General features: G+C 44.7%; 1 protein-coding gene across 3 annotated transcripts in view; it reads right to left on the bottom strand.

The window, feature by feature from the left end:
* Window positions 1-5,797: 5,797 nt before the first annotated feature.
* SALL1 (spalt-like transcription factor 1) overlaps window positions 5,798-20,468 on the bottom strand; it is a 15,911-nt gene continuing 1,240 nt past the window's right edge. For 2 of the 3 annotated variants that reach the window (XM_011946609.1, XM_011946608.1), the window contains 2 exons: window positions 8,505-11,944; window positions 5,798-7,376 (listed from right to left, as the gene is read on the bottom strand). In XM_011946609.1, coding sequence (XP_011801999.1) covers window positions 6,936-7,376; window positions 8,505-11,944 — 3,881 coding nt within the window. In that variant the 3' untranslated portion in view covers window positions 5,798-6,935. Of the gene's footprint in view, window positions 7,377-8,504; window positions 11,945-20,126; window positions 20,338-20,468 lie in introns of those variants that run through there. The other variant, XM_011946610.1, reaches the window with a different exon arrangement.

Below are 20,468 nucleotides of genomic sequence, written 5' to 3'. Positions count from 1 at the left end.
GGAGTCTTGCTCTGTCACTCAGGCTGGAGTGCAATGGCACAATCTTGGCTCACCGCAACCTCTGCCTCCCAGGTTCAAGCCATTCTCCTGCCTCAGCCTCCCGAGTAGCTGAGATTACAGGAGCTCGCCACCACGCCTGGCTAATTTTTGTATTTTTAGTAGAGATGAGGTTTCACCATATTGGCCAGGCTGATCTTGAACTCCTGACCTCAGGTGATCTGCCCTCTTTGGCCTCCCAAAGTTCTGAGATTACAAGCCTGAGCCACCATGCCCGGCTCAAACTTTTGGGATGTCAATTCACGCTAAGAATGGCACCATGCCCGGTGCACACATACATATAACTGAAACAAAAGCTTCAAAAGACACCACTTACCCTTACTACATGTGATATACTCTGATATTTTCTGTCCTATTACGTTAAAAAAATAGTTCTAGTGATGATACATTCTACTGATTTCTTATTGCACTAATGGGTCACATCCTGCAGTTTGGAAAACTCTGGGCTAGATCAAAGGTGTGTATTGACAGATACGGGCAGGGGGAGATGGGGCTTAAATAAAACTCTTTGAGACCTACAGACCTCATGCTTGTCTGAAACAAGAGACAGCCGGTTAGAAGAGAACCCAGAAAGGGTGTTGGTGAATGAAGCAGCAGGATCTGTTCAGATTACTTTGAATTTGGGGCACATCACCAGTGTAAAGCCATTCTGCACTATAAGGGTTTCTCTGGCACAGGATTAGAAAGACTACTGGAGATAAATGAATGTAATGTTTCCCATTCCTTTTGAAATAAATATACTTAAGTTTTAAAAGGAGAGTTAGCTTAAATTATTAAATAAGTGAAAGTAAAGATGAGATTCCACTAATATAGTTATAAACATGGCAAGAGTTTGAAGGAAGCTACTGGAGCCTATTGATGGAAGTCTAACCTCTCATGGTACAGTTTGGGGAATGGTACCATGGATCAGGCAATGATTGCCAAATGCCCAAAGTTAGCATTCAGGCTAGTGATAGCTCCAGGTCTCCTGGTGTCCAAATGTTCCTTCTTTGCTCTCAGGGCCTTAGTTTTGTCATCTGTTAAAGGGATTGTTATGATCACAAGCTAGATGAGATACGGAGAATTCCAAATTGTGAATACAGAAGCAGGTCTGCAGGCTGATTAGTATAGTTATGTTTTGTCTGGCCCTAATCTCAGGAGCAGGGGTCTACCATGTGTACATGTTTACCCATGTTTCCAGGTGACTTCCAGGACCTCATCCTGAATGTAGTTGTGACGACAAGATGATGTCATCCATGACCTAACAGACTGCACTGCGTCAGGATTCAGCTATGCCTGGTGCAGCTGGACTAGGTCCCAGTCTGGTTCTCATAAGGAGGGATCGACTTGTGTGTGGCCTCCAGTGCAGTTTCACTTGTCTTCAAAGCCCTCTGCAGAATGTAAGTAAAAAGCCGATCCTGGAATTGCCCTTTTCTAGGTGAGCAGCCAGGGGCCACACACAGAAAATGGTCTGTTCCTGGTGGCCTTCAGAAAAGCCAGTCATACTCACCACCCCCTTTGTCATAGTCCCTAGCTTCAGAAAGCACTGGAGCCAGGTTGACACGCGGCCCACTAGTCTTTGTTCAACTTGAGCTCAGATGGACACAGAAACACGAGAGGAGCCAAGTCCTATGTTTAAACAGTTAAGAGGAAGCCAGGCTCAGTAAGGAACTACTACAACCCAGGATTTAGCCTGGGCCAATTTTCCTTCTCTGGGATTTCCTGTCCTTTTTTGTAGATGTTTCTATCTATCGAATGTTCCCTGGTTGTTGGTTGAAGGCCATCAAGTCGGTGGTGAAAGAAAGCCTTACCCAATACTTACACAGTACTTGAGCTTAGCTGCGAAAGTATCAACGAGCTGCCGAACTGTGTGGACCCCAAGCCGGGCTGATGGGACACACGCGCCAGGCATCTGTCCATCTGCCCTTCACAGTGGAAAGAGAGCCCAAATTTTAAGACTGGGCTTAAACAAAGCATCCACACAAAGAAGCCCAGCCTGCTATCCCAACAACTGCCTGGGGGGCAGGCCATGTTGGGGTTGGTAGGGGACAGAAAACCGGTGGGTCTTTAAGGAATGCAAAAGAAGTGAACCCCAAAGGCCTCCTGTAATGTCCTCAGACTGCAGTTAAAATTTAACAAATTTTTAATGTAAATCATCTGGCATACTCAATTGCATGGGGTGCACGGGATGGGTGGGGGTGAGGTTGGCAGCAGGGAGGGAACAATGGCTAGGATTAGATAATTTACTTACTGCTAAAATTCCAGGAAGTTTGTGTTGATCTGGGCCTGGATCTTGTTACTTTTTAGCTCAAATCTAAATCTTTATCTTCCTTTAAGAGTTGAGAGGACATTTATTACGTCGTCATTTTTACAGTTGTAATTTTTACCCCCTTTCATCAAATAGAGCTGGTTAGATTAGCAGCTCTTAGCACGGACGTGAAAATATTGGTAGGGCCCAATGGGTCCTGTTTTGTTTATTCTAACAGAGCAGGCTTTGATCTAGACATATTTCCTGGGGTCTGGACGAGATGACCTAATTCCTGTCTTATCCGTCTCTACTTCTCTGTGAATCTCAGATTGCGCTTTACTGTGGAGCCCTTTGAAATTCACTTTACACTTTTTTCCACTTTGTTACCCCCTCTGACATTTGTTTCATTTGGGGTAGAGTGTGTAAATCCTAGTAAAGAATCCATTGCTTTATTTTTCTAACAGGACTGCTAAGTTTTAACAGAGTGGGAGCTTTTTTTTTTTTTTTGTTCTCTCATTCTTGACATTCACGACATGCCAAAAATAATAAGCAAATAATCTACTGCTAGAAATTTATATCAACTGCAAATCATTTAGAATTTTCTGTTTGAAGACCTTTTTCTCTTGTAATTAAAAAAAAAAAAAAAGCCCTCCCGCCACTCCCTAAAAAGCCATTTGAATAGACCTGGCCTGTGAATATTGGGATGTGAAAACTCAAAGCTCAAAGTCTGCTTCAGGTATCTCCAGTTGATCTGCAGGACCCCTCCCTTAGGCTACCCATCCTTCCCCCAACCAGACCCCGGGGGGGAGGGGTCATCTCGGGCATCTTGGGTCTGTCATTGGTTCTCTCTTTCTCTCTCTCTTTTTTCCCTCCCCAGGTCCCTGTCAATCACCAAACTGCTCTTCCAAGTATATTTTCCAGAAAGAAGGAAGCCCGTGGGGGATGGGTGGAAAAGGAAGGGTAGTGGAGATGGAGGGAGAAGATAAAAAGAAAAAGGAGGACGAAATATAAGGAAGGAAAGAGAGAGAAGAGAATGAGAGAATGACCGCTACCCAGGCAGAGAGGAAGAACAGGAAACGCAGTTCCTGGGGAGAGGTGGGGGAACAGCAACAACAACAACAAAACACCTCGAATAAACTACAAGCTCCTAACGTTTGTAAATTTTAAGTGATAGGCACAAAGCGTTTCTTAAATTCTTCTCTGGGCTGTTCTGTATTTTTACAATTTCCCCTTTTTAAAAAAAGCTGGGGAAACTGTCACCAAAGTGAATACTTTTAGTTAAAAAATTCTGCGAACTTAGTTGCAGCCACAATCCTTCCTTAATTCAGTGAATTCGGTTCTCGGTGATTCCGATACCACCACGAGGCACCTCTAGTGAGGCATAGCGGGGCAAAGGTGGGGGAGTAGGTGAGGAAGGGGTGCGCGCCCCTAGACTGCCTTCACCTCAACCCTGTTGCTTTATAAATGTAAATCCAGTTCTGTTCTGCGGGCCGAGCCCAAAGGCTGAGTGTATGTTTCACAATGGGAGGAGAAGCAGGGCAGAGGGCGATTTCTTATTTTGGAAATGGATGGAAAGGGGAATGAGTGGGCAGGTAATAATCAATACATTAGAAAGATAATAAATGGATAGACAGCGACAAAAGGAGACAGAAAGAGAGAGAGAAGGGAGGAGAGAGGGGGTTGGAGAGAGAGAGAGAGAGAGACGGAGAGACAGACAGAGAGACCCTCCGACCTTTTCCTAAACGCTTCTGATGCCTCCGGAAAGAAGAGTGACTTTTGCTTCCCTTAACTCACTTTCAGAAACCGCTGGAAGGTGGGAGGGTGGTGATGAGAGGGAAGGGAACACAGCTTCCCCGCTCCCCTCTCCCCACCGACTGCCTCTTGGAAATGGACGGGCAGTCCAAGGTGGTGCAAGGCGGTGACCTTCGCGCCTGGTCCGGCGTGCGGGAGCTCCGGGGACCAGGCGGCGACGACCACTGGAGAGCGGGGTCCAGCTGCTGGCGGACGCTCGGTGGAAGGTGTCGCGGGACAGCCGCCTGGACGCCTTTGGAGAGGGCCGGCGAGGCGCCGGGCGTGTGGAGCAGGGGGGCACTGTCGAAGCCTGCCTCTCTCGGTGGGCGGCAGCCCCCCCGGATCACTTCCCTCAGATGTCCCCAGGCCCCATCCCTGGGCGCAAAGGGCGCGCAAAGGGCGCGCAGCCCCCTCATCACCACGCCCAGCGATGGGAAGGTGTGAATGTCGTCTGTGCAACGGAAACAGCTCCATCTGGCCCGCGCAGAACCAGAGCTTCTGGCTGGAACTCCGGCCTTCAATCCGTGTCCCCACTCTTGGGGAAAAATGGTCACTCCTGGAGCAGAGGGGACGGGACAGGAGAGGGGAGACCGAGAAATCTGCCCCTCTAAATGTTCGGGTGCGGAGCCTTCGGGGTGATTCTCAGCATCACTCACCACGTCGCGAAACCCCCTTCCGTCACCCCCCGCTGCCCTCTCTGTCTTTGGGGAATCCTATCCCCTCCCGTGAACTCTCACGGCCCAGGTCAGCCCCCACCTTCCGGAATCCCGGACCTGGACCTGGAGGCCAAGCAGGGGTTGAGGGCGACCCCTCAGCACAGAGGTCTAACGACAGGGTCGGGGGACTGCGGCCCCAAGTGGGCCGCGCCCTTGTGGAAACTTCTGCAGGAAGTGGCTTGACGCTTTCTACCTTACCTGGCACAACCGCCAGATGCGCGCTTCACAGCATTAAACAACTTAAAAAAAAAAAATTAAAAAAAAAAAAAATTCGGCGACCCCTCTGACACAGCTTTCCCTTCAGTCGTTTGCTCACCTCAAAATAGTGCTCAGGAGGAAGAAAGCCTGTTCCCCGCCTCCACCCCAGAACAACCGGGAGAGGGGAAGAATCCATTTGAATTTGCATGATGAAATATTCAAGCTGACTCTACGTAACCTTTCTAATAGACTTTTTCTTTCAAATATGCATGTGCGTTTAAATGCCTAAAAGACCAATCAAATAAAGAACATGTTGACCTCTCTGGGTTGAGGCCTAGTTTGAGTCAGATTATATAACCCAGCAGCATCAGGAACTCCCCAGCAATGTGGCTCTCAGCTGCCTGAAAAAATGTGACTGCTTTAAGTGAAATAAAACCAGAATAGTAAAAGTGAAATCTAAATCGGCATAAATATTTTGCTTAAAAGAAACTTACCTGTTGGGATAAAACCTCCAACAACATCTTTTTATGTCATTTCGTTGTTTCGTTTTTCTTGGGAGTGGGGTGGGTAGTGGAGTCTATAAAATCCATTCCTAAATAAGTCATGGATACTGGGAAAATATCTAGGGCCTCCAAATTTCAAAATAAAAGAAAACGCAGGCCCATGCAAAGCCATTTCTGTTATGCCTTTTACAATTCCTCATTTAAAGAGGGATACACACTCACATACACAATTGACTGCTGCCTGGGGAAATGTTAAAATGCATTTAGGGGCCTGGCTAAATAGAAATGCACTCTAAAAACACAGACACAGTATTCTGTTTTATCTGTTGCAAAAAAAAATGTATTTGATTACTTGAGTAAAATTACAGTATCTCTGTTGTTAGTAAGTATTAAATGTTAAAGAAATTGGACCCCCCCTTTCCTTTCAACTTTCCAAGAAAGTGCATGTAACAGTCCAATTTTTTTCTTCCATACCTAATACAAAATAAACAAACACTATACCTGCTTTCTTGATCAAGAAGCATTTGCTCTTGTAAGGAACATATGTACATTTGAATGAAAGTGATATTTCTTATTGTATATACAAGAGCATCTACATTTTCTCCACTGAAGGTTGTTCAAGATGCTATACTTAGCAGCATTGTGAAATTCCAGCACACATTTTCTATCGTGAATATACCTACAAGGCAAAATGTTACGTCTCAGTTTCAACTACCAAAACAACACTTGTTTTCTTTTTCTCTAAAGAATTCTGCGTGCTTATTACTGTACAGAAACTTATTAACATTGAAGACGACTCAAGTAAAAAGCACGATACAAATAGCAGTTCAAAATGGAAATGGTTAAATCTACCAAAAAAAAAAAGGTTGAATTTTAGAATAAAAATCAAAAAACCAAACCTTTCAAAGACCCACACTGTTCAGTCTGTACTTTAAGTCTTTTCCTTAAATCTGTTTTGAAAGATTAGACAATGTATTTGCTGATAAAATTTTCCAGCAGGATCAAAGTGTACATGTATATACAGACTTTATTAGAGATCTAATGCATCACTGAGGCATTGCATCAACACCAGATTCATATTAAACTGGATATAGAAAATAAGTTAATGCCAGATTACAACTGCCTAGCAGGGCAACTTGCAATTGCCATAAATGTTACAGCAAGTTTACAGCACTCTAGTCAATTAGTATTTAGTCCAAAATACAGAAGACCAAAGTTAACGCTTGCATTCTGTTTGCAAAGCAAGGTTATATCACTAATAAATAAGCTTTCTTAGAACTCTAAAGTTGAACAAGGTACAAAAGAATGTCTTCATAATGTTGTAGTTCATAGATCTGGGGAACATGAAGGAAGGGGCGGGATGGGGGGAGGGCAAGGAGTAGGAGGCCACCATAGGTCGCGTTCTGAACAGGAATGAATGCTATGTCTCCAGCCCGAGCTGCTTTAACTCGTGACGATCTCCTTGCTGTCCTCCACGAAGCGGGTGAAGCGGAAGTTGGTTCCGTTCTCACTGCTTGCCATTTTCTCCAGGCCGGCCAGGGGAGCATTGGGCTCTGAGTTCTGGAGCCTCTCCAGGTTTCCCGTCAGCCCACTAATAGGTGAGCTGTTCCCACTGCCGAGGCTTCCAGGAATTGGAGGGATGCCACCATTCTGAATGACGGAGATCTCGTTGGCCTTCATCGCCAGCCCGTTGGAGAGCGCTGCTGCATACTGATTCCAGAAGCTGGAAGGATCCCCACTTCCTGATCTTGCCGCCAAATCCTTCTGGAACATTTCTGGGAACTTGACGGGATTGCCTCCTAGAAATGTCATAGGGCCATCCACAGAGAGCCGCCGACCCCGTCGTGCAGGGGTGCTATTCCACATGTGAGTGCCCATGTGTACCTGAGATATAGGGAGGGCAGGCAGACGGTGGGGGGTGGGGGGAGAAAAAGAGGAGGGGGAGAGAAGCTTAATGGCTGAATCTGTCTCAACTCATATCCCAAATGTCCACAAAGCAAGTGGCCTAAATGCCTATTCTCATCATGTGACAGACAGTGAAGGCGACAGGAACCATGCATTCCTCCTGTCTAGTAATAACGTGCTCACTCTCTGCAGCCCTGGGCTGTCTCCCCTCTTCCTGGGAAAGGACACCTTACTTACTCTTTTTTTATTACCCATATTTAGCTTATAATGGCCTCAAGCAAGCCAGGCAGTGGCGGATAGCTCCTTTCAGGGTTAGAATTGTTATGTCCACTCTCATTGCAATGGTAAGTATTGTATCTGACACCCTTTACCCTATAAATGTCCTTTTCAGATAGGAAGAAGGTATCCCTCCCTGACTGCCCATTGGAGGGCCTGCGTATGGAGAGAAAAGCCAGAAAGTAATTATTCATCTCACAGTACTGGGAGCAATCTCCAGAGAAATACTCTGTCAACAGAAAAATGTACATACTAAGAGCACTCAACTGTTGCTCTAAAACTTAAGCATATTTGCTTTATTTCCAACACATATCGGTAGGAAATGCTGTATAATCAATTATCATAATGCCCATTAGCAGAGCAGTGACGTTATTGTTTTTAGACAAACAAACCATGCTGGACTGCATAGTTATGAAAAATAGATGCAAACGCCAAGAGCCCTAATTATTAAGTGATACGGGTAGCACACAGGCCACATGGAGGTCTTTAATCAATATCCCATGGCAACGCCAGGCTGTCTTCCTTGGTAGGTAAAGCAATTCATTTGGTGCACTTAGCAAGACAACATAGAGGCCGCTCCTTCGCTTAGGTACCAAATTATTCAATGTGCACTGACATTCAGTGAGCTGCAGCTTGCCCTTGTCCCTGCCACGATCCTGACCCTCCCAGGCACCCTCGTTTCTCCCCCATCAACCATGTGCAGCAGGTTCCCTTGCAAGAGCTCTCTCCCTGAATATCTGGGCTGACGACTCTGGGGGCATGCACTATAGATAATCAATGGCAGTGGGACAGGGTTGATGGAGTGGGTATGGTGCAGATAGAGCAAGATACCTTAAGATTGCCTTTAGTCGTGAAAGCTCTTCCACAAATAGTGCAAGCAAAGGGTTTCTCTCCAGTGTGAGTTCTCTCATGAATCTGCAGGGCACTCGACGAGGAAAAGGTTTTGCCACACGTGTTGCAGTAGTGCTGCTTGGGAGTTCTCCTGGGCAGAGCAGGGAGCAGAACTGGGGATGTAGCAGAGGAAGACAGAGGCCCAGACGGGACGTGACTGGTGGGGGTGTCCTTACTGTCCTGAGGAGAAATATGCACGAAGCCGTTGACCTCTGTTTTGATGAGAGATGACAACGAGTTGGCGGGAATCACCGCCGAGTTCTGATTGGGGCCAAGGTTGGAACTGGGCTCAAAGAGCTGGGATGGCAGATCTCGCATCTGATGTGTCAACATGTGCTGCTTCAAATTACCCTTTGTGGAAAAGCCACGATTGCAAACTGTGCAAATAAATGGTCTCTCTTTGGTATGACTTCTATAGTGAATGTCCAAGGCACTCTGACAAGCAAATGTTTTGCCACAAATGTCACAAGCAGTGTTTTTAAATTTACCCCGGTCTCTAAAAGGGAAGAGGATCCCCAAAGAATCTTCTTTGATGATTTTCTCTGCGTGACTAGATGTCAAATCCAAAGCCCCACCATTCACTGGGGTGGGAGACAAACCATTGGCAAACTCACTTGGGACCGCTCTCTGTGGTTTCTCCTCAACGCTGGGTGACTTGTGGAACTCCTGGGTGCTGTTGGACGGAGACAGAGCCTGCATGGAAGAGGTAGACTCTGAGATGGCTGGGCTGCCAGCACTTTGGCTCTCCATGTCACCACCCACTGAGGATGAATCATTGGTCAGGACATCCCCCTCGACCGACCCATTCTCCACTGACTTCAGGCTGGCCTGCAGCTGCTCTGCCAGGCCAGCATTGATCATCTTCATCTGATTTTCCAAAGCAGCGATGCTTGACATCTCAAGGGGCAAAGGCGAAGAGGATAAGCTGTCTTGGGAGGCGTCTGCAGACTTAGGTGTATCGGGGATGCTGCCCTCAGGACAGTCTTCCATGTTTTCATCGGAGAAGTTGTCTAGGTCATCAAAATTTTTCTCATCGAAGGAACCTGTGTCGGACTCCATGGACTCAGGGTAGCTGTCGGGGACTGGGGTGTTGGGGATCTGGCCTCCCATATGCATTCGGATGTGCTGCTGCAGGACCACAGCGTTCGTGAACTTCTTCTGGCAGATGGGGCAGGAATGCTGGACTCTGAGCGGGGGCATAGCACGATGGACACTGTAGTGGGTTTTAAGATTCCCTTTCGTGGTGAAAGCCCGGCCACAGATCTTACACTTAAAGGGCCTCTCCCCAGTGTGTGTCCTGTAGTGCATTTTCAAGGCGCTCTGGCAGCTGAGAACCCGGTGGCAGATGATGCACTCATTGGGGTCAGTGGCCTTCTTATCAATGTTTTCCACCAGTTGCTGAAGCTTGGACGTCTCTGATGCCTGGGCTGAGTCCAGGAGTCCCCCAAAAGGAAACTTGGCCTTGAACTGCTCGGACATGAGCGGCAACAAAGGGTTGGTGAAAGTGGTGGCACTGCCCACAGGGCCGCAGTCTGCCGCTGGGGAGCTCAGGGCGCTACTGCTCGCCGTTAGGACTGAGTTGGTGACCATGCCACTCTCTTCGCTTTTGCCACCAGAGGGTGGCAGAGTGGACCCTTCGGCTTCCTCTGGGAGCCCACCTAGGTTTCTTGTGGCCGGCTCAGGGCCCCCCGAGTCACTTTTGACTGAGCCTGGGGGGCTGGTGGCAGAATGGCTGATGGGGATTGGGGCTGGCTCTTCTGTCTTGATGAAGGGTATGAGGCTTGGGAGGGTCGGGGGCAACGGCAGGCCAACTGAAGTGGTCAGAGTAGGCAGGACTGGTTTGGTGTCTAGCCAGCTGGTGACTGGCTTCTCTGGAGGGATGGACATGCCGTATGGGATGCCAGTACTCGTGGGGATATTGTCCAAATGCTCAGGCACAGGATAGGGGTTCATCTGGATATGAGGGTATTTCTCTTTGTGGCGCTGAAAGTGGACTTTCAGATTCCCCTTGGTGGAGAACCTGTTCCCGCAGATGTTGCACTTGAACGGCCTCTCTCCGGTATGGGAACGCAAGTGGATCTGCAAGGCACTGTCACTCCCAAAGACCTTCGCGCAGAACCTGCACTTGTGTTTGAAGAATGCCTCATCGGAAGTACTTTTCGCTTCAAAGGCAGTGACATTTGGTGGCTTGCTTTTTCTTTGCTGGGCCAAGGCAGACAAGGAGTTTAAATCCTCTGCAGTTGTTCCGATGTTGGGCAAAGGGCTGGGGAAAACCGAGTTAGCAGGGGCTGGCTGAGGTAGAAGTGGATTAGACGCAGGACTTAATAAACTGCTTATTGCAAAAGCTGGTGAGGACGATGATGAGACCGCTGGGTTGCTGACATGGGAGGCCCCAGCACTTGAAGCCACTTTTTCAGAGGACGGGGTGGTAACTGCCGCTGCCAATATGTTCATACTGGGAGAAGAGCCGCTGTTGGATGGAATGATGGTGTTGCCAGAACTGCTCTGAGGTAGCTGGATTGGGGGTAGCTGTTTCACACCACTAATGCTGGCAGATTGGCTGGCGAGGCTCTGTGCCAATCCAGCTGCTGCTGCCAGCTGCTGAGATAAATGGGAACTTAGCGTGGACAAGGGGTTGGCAGATGTTCGTAAAGTACCTTGAGAAGGACTAGAAGATGTTGGCAAGTCTGCGTTCTGAGAAGCCAACAGCAATATTTGGTGACGAATCTGTTCGATCAATTGCAGCTGGTGGATCTGCTGCTGCTGCAGAGCTAGGAGCTGTTCCATGAGGGCTGGGACGGCCAGCTTGCCCCCTGAGGCCCCGCCGCACCTCGCTTCCTGGGAGAACTGGGCCACCGCCACCTTGGTGCTCTGGAGGTTCTCGATGATGACGTTGCTGTTGATCACGGAGAAGTTGCCCAGTGTTGTCAGGTCCCCGAGTTGAGGTAGAGAGGTTGTGATCGCTGAGGTACCTGTGGAGGAGCCGCTGCTGCTGCTGCTGCTGCTGCTTGGGGCGGTACTGCTGTGGCTGCCGCTGGAAGTGCCGCTGCCGCTTTTGTTAGCAACCGGGGCCTCCACCTCCATGGACTCTTCCCTGTCAAGTCCGTTGTGTTCTGAAAGGTCGCTGCAGTCCACTTGATCTGTTTTGTTAACTGTGTCACTCATTTGTTCATCAGGATTATCGGGAGGGGGGCTGGGGGAGAAGGTTTCGGGTGGGGAGGCTGGATTTTCATTTATGATTAAAACTAATTGATTTTTAGTACAGTTCTTCTTGTGGAGCAGAAGATCTGATAATTCAAAGAACTCGGCACAGCACCGGCCACAGACGTGGGCATCCTTGCTCTTAGTAGGGCGACTCGGTTGACCTTTTTCTGTGTCTCCTACAAATGTCAAAAAGGTGCAGGGTTAGTAAAGGGGCCAGGACACACAGTCACCTATGACTTAAAAACCAATAAAAAGGCTAATCAATGGTTTTTTACCTGCAAAACTCAAAACTGTAGCCCCTGAAAACCAATCAATATTACCTAAGAACATCCATAATTAATTTTTAAGGGTATGGAGGAATTCTATCCATCCAGTATCTCAGAGAGTCGTGGCCTTCAGATAATTCATCAAAATACAAAATACTACAAATGGGAAACATTGGTGCATGATGAAATTCCATAGCAAAATATTGATTTCCAATCTTTTATACACCTTATTGTCTACTCGTCCGGAGAGGGTCCACAAACCATTCTGAGGACTTATTAGGCTCTTGAGTTTCTGTCAACCTTATTCATTTTCAACCGACTCAAAGATATCTGTGACAGTTTGTTCTGTCACTAAACTAATTTGTAGTCATTCAGGTTCCAATCAGTTGTTGACAAGGGGGAAAAAAATGCATATCATCAAGCTGTAGACTGACAACTTGAAAATCACCTCAAGCCCCTACCACGAACCTGCGCTAAGTCTGATCCGTGACAAACACACTTTAGTCACATCAGTAACAAATCCTCCAGACCGCTCCTCAAAACTCACTTGAACACAAAAGGAACGGCAACATACACAATGAAGAGAAACACAATGATCATAATCCGTTACAAGGCTGGCCTGGCACCTATATATCACTCCCTGGCATGTTTATTTTTAAAATTAAAGATGTAACTCCGGCTACCATTCCACTAATCAAAGAATATATGCCACTATGCTCCGAATGGCAACATTATGCCTCTAAATATTTCATCAAAAGTGCTCTCTATGTCTATAAAAACTGGCACAAGATTTACATTTCTGATTAAACATCAACTTCAAGAAGGATGTGCAGTTGAGAAGTGCTCCCATCTCCTAAGAAATAATTCTTGGTTTAGAGTTTGAAATGCTTTGCAGCTCTCCTTGTCTGAATGCCTTTAAAAACAGTTTGCTCTTAACTGTTATCAATTGCTTAACAGATTGTCCTGAACCTTTTATTATAAAAATCCCTTTATTTCGTGTTTGTTTCCATTGGTTGCTCAGATGTCTTCTCACTAAGATCCATTTGTAAATTAAACAGAAAAATCTCTAACTCCAAGCTAACATCCTATTCAAAGACAGGATGGCTTCCCATTGTTTGCCCAGCATGGGGAACACCAACTTCTGTTGTACAAATGGTGTGTGGTCATCTAAGAAGGCTGTGGAAAAAAAAAAAAAAAACTGTTTAATTCAAGGATTACCTCCCTGCATGCTTTTCTGCAGAACTGAATCAGATAATAGGTAGTTTCCATGACTTCCAAATTGAATCTCCCAGAAAACTTGCATAAAACAAAGTAATTGCAGATATGAATAAATGTAAAATCAAAATGCTGCTTTTTTCAGTAAACTTAAAGTTCATTGGAAAGTGTCAGCTGTTTGCCTTTTTGTAGTAAATATTTTTAAAAACTTGACTAGTTTTGCATTCCAGAAAATAAAATTAATACCTAAATACTAACTTCTGGAAATTCCTTAACTCTATTTGCCTTGAGTGATGCCGAAGTTGATTAGAATCCCTGGTGAAGTATGCCAAATGTACGCACACTTTATTCACTGGGAGTGTTATTTGAGTAGCTAAGTTATACTTAACAAGCCAGCTTTCCTAATACCCATCTTTTAATCTCCACAAGGGTATAGTGCAAAATGCATTAACACCACCAAACAAATCTTAGTTGTAGCAGAAAATACCAATAATGATTTGGTTTTAATTTAATGTTTAATCATCCTAATTGGCACTGGATTCCTATGCACATGGAAGGTGCTGTTTTAAGCACTTTCTGCTTCTCCCCCTGCCTTAAAATCATATAAACAAAATATTAGATGAAATTTGCTAAAGTTATGTTGCTTAACTTGGGACAAAAATAATGTGACAAAAAATTCTCTTTAAAGCTTCTTATTTTGACAACCAATTTTAAATGATGCATCCATTTCAGATGCTTATTTTAAACTAGGAAATGCAATTCCTAACATATTCAACAGAAATGTTATTTCTTTCTCTTTGCACATTTCCATATGTAATGGTTATGTTTCCATCTACTTTTACAGCCAATTATGAAGGAACAAAAGCTATTCTGTTTGTTCACACATTTTCAACAAAATGCATTAAAACTATTATGTCAGCATGTTCTATTAAGCTCTGCATTCAGTGGAAAATACTTTTCAACCAGCTCACATTTATCAAAACATAAAGCCACTTTAAAACACAGTTTTGCTTGGTCAGCTGGGCTTAGACAAATAATGACAGATTCAGAACTAAATAACTAGCAAGGGAAATCAGAAAACTGACTTCATCAATTGTACACATTACAATGTAGTTGCTTCAAATATTTAGCACATCTGTGCTCACGATTAAAAGAGATTTTAATTCTTTATAACTTGCAAACATCTGATATTCTCATAATAAATAGAGAAAGTAAAAGGCAGGTTACTTTATAGGATTTAGCTGATTATTACTTCCCTGCACTCGAATTCTGCATTTGTGCTGCCTCAAGACTCACTTGAGAATTTTCAAGTTTTTCAACCTGAACATTTTTATATTTAGGATTGTGCTAACTGGATGGAAAATATAGATGTTTAAAAATAAATGCCTGCCTGCTTTTAAGAGACTGTGTTAAAAAGTTGCCCATATTTTAGCTTAGGTTTTCACAACATTTTTAATAAGCTGACATTTGATCTCACTGTAGAGTGAACTAATTTAATTTCCTGATATTAATTTCCTGATATACCCCCACGCCCCCAAAGTACTGGTATCTATTTTGATTTATTTCAAAAGCAGGTGTCGCTACACTGCAATAATTCTTAACTTTAAATCTATCTGCATTCGGAACAAAACTCCAAGGAAACAGTCTTTTATTTAAAAAAAAAAAAAAAAGACAAACTATGAGGACTAGTTGGACTCTTTACCAAAGGGAATATTTTAAGTTGTAGTAAGATACACACGCACACACACATTCTCTCTCTCTCTCTCTCCCTCTCACACACACACACACACACACACACACACAGGAACAGTTCTAATTCATTTTTCTGATTGTCTGCTATCTTGTATCTCTCTCAGTAATCTGTTACACAGGATTGGAACTGGTGACCCCATTATAGTAAATACAGTTGTCTTGTTCCTTGTACTATGGTGAAAATAACATTCCTGTTCCTTTTCTATGGATTTTGCATGCAGATTAATTTTGTAAGCAACCCTAGTCAGATACCAAAATTTAAGAAGCAGTGGTTTTCTAAGTATGTACACACAAACAGATATTTGGAATTTTCTGGGCCTTTTGGTAGGAGGAGGGGAAGAGTGATCTTATACCTCCACCAAATTTATATTAAAATCCCAGATGCTTTAGTTCCTGTTGTACTATTTAGGTACTTGATGCCTAATTCAAATCTGTCAGTTTTTCATCCTCTGAACCAAACTGCAGAATCGGAAGCAGAAAATTCAAGTGTTCTACCATATCTGTCTACTGAGAAAATAAAAATAAAACTATGCCCCACACAGAAAGTTTTAGCCAGCCAGGAAAGGAAAAAAACAAAACACAAAACAAAAACAAACCACCTTACTCTACCAGATTTAGTTTTCTTTTTTGGAGCTCTTCAGAAAGACACTTCACTGTACTTCCCATTATGTTAAAATTGCATTTACATTTCTTAAAAGAATTGCTCATGACAGTGGTTTTGGAGTCCTTAATTTTAACAGCCTGTTCCTTTTCTTATCACAAACATATTTGATTGACTGGTCTTTTATCTTTTTTTTTTTTCTGCACTGACCTGGGAAAAGTCTGAATCCAAATGTCCAACTTAAGATTCCCAAGAAATGTTTAACACTACGACAATGCTGTGCATATTTTCTGTGATGTCTAAAGTTTCCTCGATGTGATATGCCACCAAATGACAAATTTCCTGGTACCCTCCAAGTTCACTCACTGTTCTGACCGGGATTAGTGTATTCTCTAGTGGAAGAATACAAGTGAAATCTCTGAAAAAATAACATGGACGAGGCATTGCTTTTAAAATAGTGATCCAAGCCCACCTAATGTACACAATAAATGAAAGGGGGAAATGTCTTTCCCATGGATGAATCAAACTGAACACTAGATGGGGTTCCAGTTGCAAGGGTTTGTTCAAAAACTTCTTTGTGGCTTTCCTATTGCAGTGACGCGTAAAAAAGAGACTCCTTAAGGCAAGATCTAAACTTTGACTACATAAACATTGGCAAAGGCACAAGAAACTAAATCCCTGTTGTTTGAGGGTAAAACTGAGCTATGGGAACTACCTGTCAATCTTCCCCTTTGGGGGTCTGGCATCTGAGGGTGACAGGGGAATAAGGTTAGGAAAAGAAGTCAAGCTGATAAGGTGAAACTAAAATAAACTACTAACTTCCTGCTAAGTGACTAGCAGGATTCAATTTGGGGGTCACTGGGAAGATACTGAAGGACATATTATGATCTGGACCTTGTCACCTTTGCATGGGAGGAGGCTAGCAAAGGTTAAAACAGCTTGACACATCTAGGTTTTCTAAAGCCTGGCACACAAACTTTTTTCTTTTTTGGGGGGAGGAGTGTTAGTTCTTCGGTTAACTTTCCACCTCTTTCGCCAAACTACTTCAGTTTTAATAATCTAAGAATATTTTTGGAATATTCTGGTGCTATCTGCACCAAGAAGTGTCTCAGAAAAACCTAGCTGAGGCTGTAGAAGGAATTTGTTCTGGTTCCTACACAGAGTTTGGCTTTTGACAATTTCAAAAACTTAACCAGTCTGCCTATTTCTGTCCCAGTAAGATCTCCACCACAAAAATGTGGAGTTCTACCTTCTAAAAGTTTCTGTTGGTAAAGAAAACTTGCTACCTCCAAAAGTATAAAGACAAGAAATAGAGCCCCCAAAGAAGAATCTATACATTGGCACTTGTGCCAATGAACTCTAGGGGAAACTTGATGTAAAATAAACCACAAAACATTCAGTATCACATATTCACTTTCACACATAGTACCCTCATGCCTAACCAGACTTTGCTCGTTTGTGTGTTTGTTTTTTTAACATTTTACAAAGTATGTGTGGCCTGAAGCAAATCACAAAAAACCAGTTTGCATTTTCTCATTCAGAATCTTCCATCATGACAAACTTAAAACAGCTCTGATTAAACATGAATTCTTTCCAACTGCCTTATCTTGCAGGTGTTGGTATTTTTTAAAAAAGCAATTAATTATAGTTCTCGCTAACCTTTTGGGCCCAGAGATCAATGTGTTGCTATAAAGCTGCTCAAAATGAGCAAATTACTTTGGTAAATAATAGAATTTCATTATTAATATAAATAAGAGGAATTTTTATGATACTTCATATGATTGTTAGTGTTTTAGCTGCAATTCATGGTGTTTCATTCTTCCAATATTATCTTTTCCTTGAAAAAACTGAGCACCAAAATACTTTTTAAATAAATGAATGGAGTCTAAATGGGCCATCCATGTAGAAATTACAGGAATCTTAAAAACGCCACCAAAGGAAGAACCCCAACACACACACACACAACACACAACTGAAATCCCAATTTATAGTAAAGAACCCACAAATAAAATCACTGGATTCTAATATTCCCTTTCCTCGGAATTATTTACTTGATAAACAATCTTTCCAGTAGCAGTCATATTTCTGCAAGTAATTCAAGACTTGTTGAATATCATCGAGGAGATAAGTCATATTTGCCATAATCTTGGTTTTTATAAGAAGCAGAAAAATTACCAAGTTTAGAGTGTTTCTGGCATAGCAGTTGCACACCAAAGTAAAATAAAATACCAGCATCCTGAAATAGACCAAATACTCGGGTTTTTTTTTTTTTGTTTTGGTTTTTGTGTTTGTTTTTTGTTTGCACTTGCTTCAGATGAAGCTGTCTGTGTGGCTTCTTAGCATGGTCTGGGTTTTCTTTGTAAGCACACACATACTCAAACACACACAGGCAGGACACACAACAGCAAGCAGCCCTAGCTGCTTTCAGCTTTGGGAGCCGCTTCTTCAGGGCTCCTGTAACTTGGGTCTACAAACTTTTCTAGGTCTCACTCTGGGTAGAAGTCATACAATTAGAGGTGCTGGTAAACGAGAAGTGCATGAACTGGATTTTATTTGGTATGTTTCATATTTCCTTTGTCATATTTCAAAGACCATCTCAAGACATAAGAAAAAGTAATCAGAATGTTTGAAAAGGGGCTTGCCATCTAAAAATGTAATAATGTTTCTTTACGTAAAAAACAAAACCAAACAGAAAGCCCAGCTACCCCTGGAAGTATGGGTTATATGTGGGGAGAAGAACGAGATTGCTGAACTCACTGCAGAAAAGGTGACTTTTAAAAGGTAACCTTGAGTTAAGTCATGAACTTTCAATGCCATTTATCTCAGAACTACTTCCAAATAAAAAGAACTGGAGTATGTTAGGCCCTCCTGTATGTCCAGCGTTGGGGGAGGATTACTTGTGTACTAATATTATTACAACACACTAAATCCTGAAACCCTATTACAAAATCTACCCTCTAGGCAACTTCTCCCAAACTTATTGTTCAACCATGTAAAAACAGTCATAACCTAAAACCATTACTACTGAAGAAAAAGAGGAGGGGGTGGGGAGAGGTGAGGAAAGAAGGCTGGGAGGGGGTGTTTCCTAGGGAGCCCCTAACAGTTTAGTGCTTCTTTAGGACAATGTACCAGCTTTTGGGAAGAGAAAAGAAAGGAAGGAAGAGAAATCAAAAGGAGAGAAAAGAGAAAGAAAGGAAACTTGATGGAGTTAACTAACTTACCTCAAAGCTCAAATAAACTAAACTGAAAAAATTAGTACTAATAAAGAATAATGGTAACAGGTAGTGAACTCCTTTTATACTATTGCTTTATGATTAGACTTAACTATTAAAAACTCCTGATACACAAGGCGAAAGACAAAGATCTAGCACGCATCATTTCTCCTAGAAGGCCGAGACTTCTTTTTTTTTTGAAAATGTAGAAAACCAGTACAAATTTACAAAACACATAGAAAATGCTCTCTTATCTCTAGTTTGCTTTTTTTGTGTACAAACTGTTAACTTGAACAGTTTTCCGGTGCAAAAGGTCTCACCAGAAACTTTAGGAAAGATGGGTGTGGGTGCGGGAAGCAGAAGAAACTAAGCTGAGAAAACCCGGAAAAATACTCGGCGCAGCTGTTGTGGCCTTGGGTCATCTCACCTCGATCTACCCCGCGTGCCTGCTTTCGCTTGGGGTGGAAAGCGGGGTTCAGGGGCTCTTTTCAGCGGACTGAGAAATCGCAGAGGCCATGGGTAAGGATTCAAGCTTGAGCAAATACTGGGGGACGGGAGGAGGGTTATTGTAAAGCATTTTCTTAATTGATTTCAAGCCCCCCATTTTTTTACAGGAACCCCAACTCAGGACTCCCCTTTTTCGACAGCGGGGGTAAAGGGAGCGGGGGTCCCTTCGCTTCACTGTGCTCCAGCTCTACCGAGAGGCAGGCCTCTGGGAAACAAGCCGGGGACCTGGGGACCCGGGCGGCCGCAGCTTAGTGGGCTGAGGTGCCGATCAGGGGCACGCTTCGGAGCTCTGTCGGGGCCCAGCTCCCTCCTCCACACCCCAAAATGCCGCCTAGGACGTGGGCATCCCGAGCGGCATCCTGAGCCGCTGAGAACCCGCCGAGGTTGCTCCTTGTCCGTCCTCCCGCAGCCGAGAGGCCAGCATCGCGCCGGGACGACCCGGGGACCCGAGTCCGGGCGCCGCTGCATCGCCTCGGGCGCTAGGCCTGGGAGCTTTGAGGCCGGTACAGTGAAACACCTTTAGGAGCAAGGAGGAATTCCAGGTGTCCTCCCTCTGCACCCCAACTCCCTGCCCGGATATCTTCCACTCTTTGCCAGAGCTCCCACACACAAACTTTGTTCTGGACTTGTTCAGCCCCTTCGGGACCCACAGTTGTCGCCTCCATCGGAGAAAGAGAGTGCCCCTGTTTCAGGGGGGATTCCACTCTGGCCGGTCACCCGCAAACCTAAAAAACTATCCTACGACTTCTTCCCCGACTCCCCTGGAAGTAGGGAGCACCACAATCCGCAGAGGGCGCATACCGACCGTAAAGATTTTGGGGGGCAGAGGGTGTAATTGTTGGGGGAAGAGATGCGGAGATAAACTTTGCGAGCCAGACCCCGACACTTTCCCCGTCCGTTTGCACCGTCTCCGGAACAACTGGCGGCCAGCGGCACTCTCCACCCCGGCCGCGACCCCAGCGGGTCAGGCGCGGGCGCCCCGACACCAGTCCCCATCTTCTTGCAGCTCTGAACCTCCAAAGGCACCCCGTTCTAGCGCGGGCCGAGGGGGAGTGTGCGCGTGGGGCGAAGGGGATGCAGCGAGCTCCCCCACGCTCGGAGTTCAGCCCAGCGCCCGAAGTAAACTTCCTTCCCGCTGGCAGCAGGG

This window comes from Colobus angolensis, unplaced genomic scaffold, assembly GCF_000951035.1.
Source record: "Colobus angolensis palliatus isolate OR3802 unplaced genomic scaffold, Cang.pa_1.0 Scaffold251, whole genome shotgun sequence".
Classification (NCBI taxonomy): domain Eukaryota; kingdom Metazoa; phylum Chordata; class Mammalia; order Primates; family Cercopithecidae; genus Colobus; species Colobus angolensis.
This window is presented reverse-complemented; position numbering and strand designations above follow the sequence as displayed.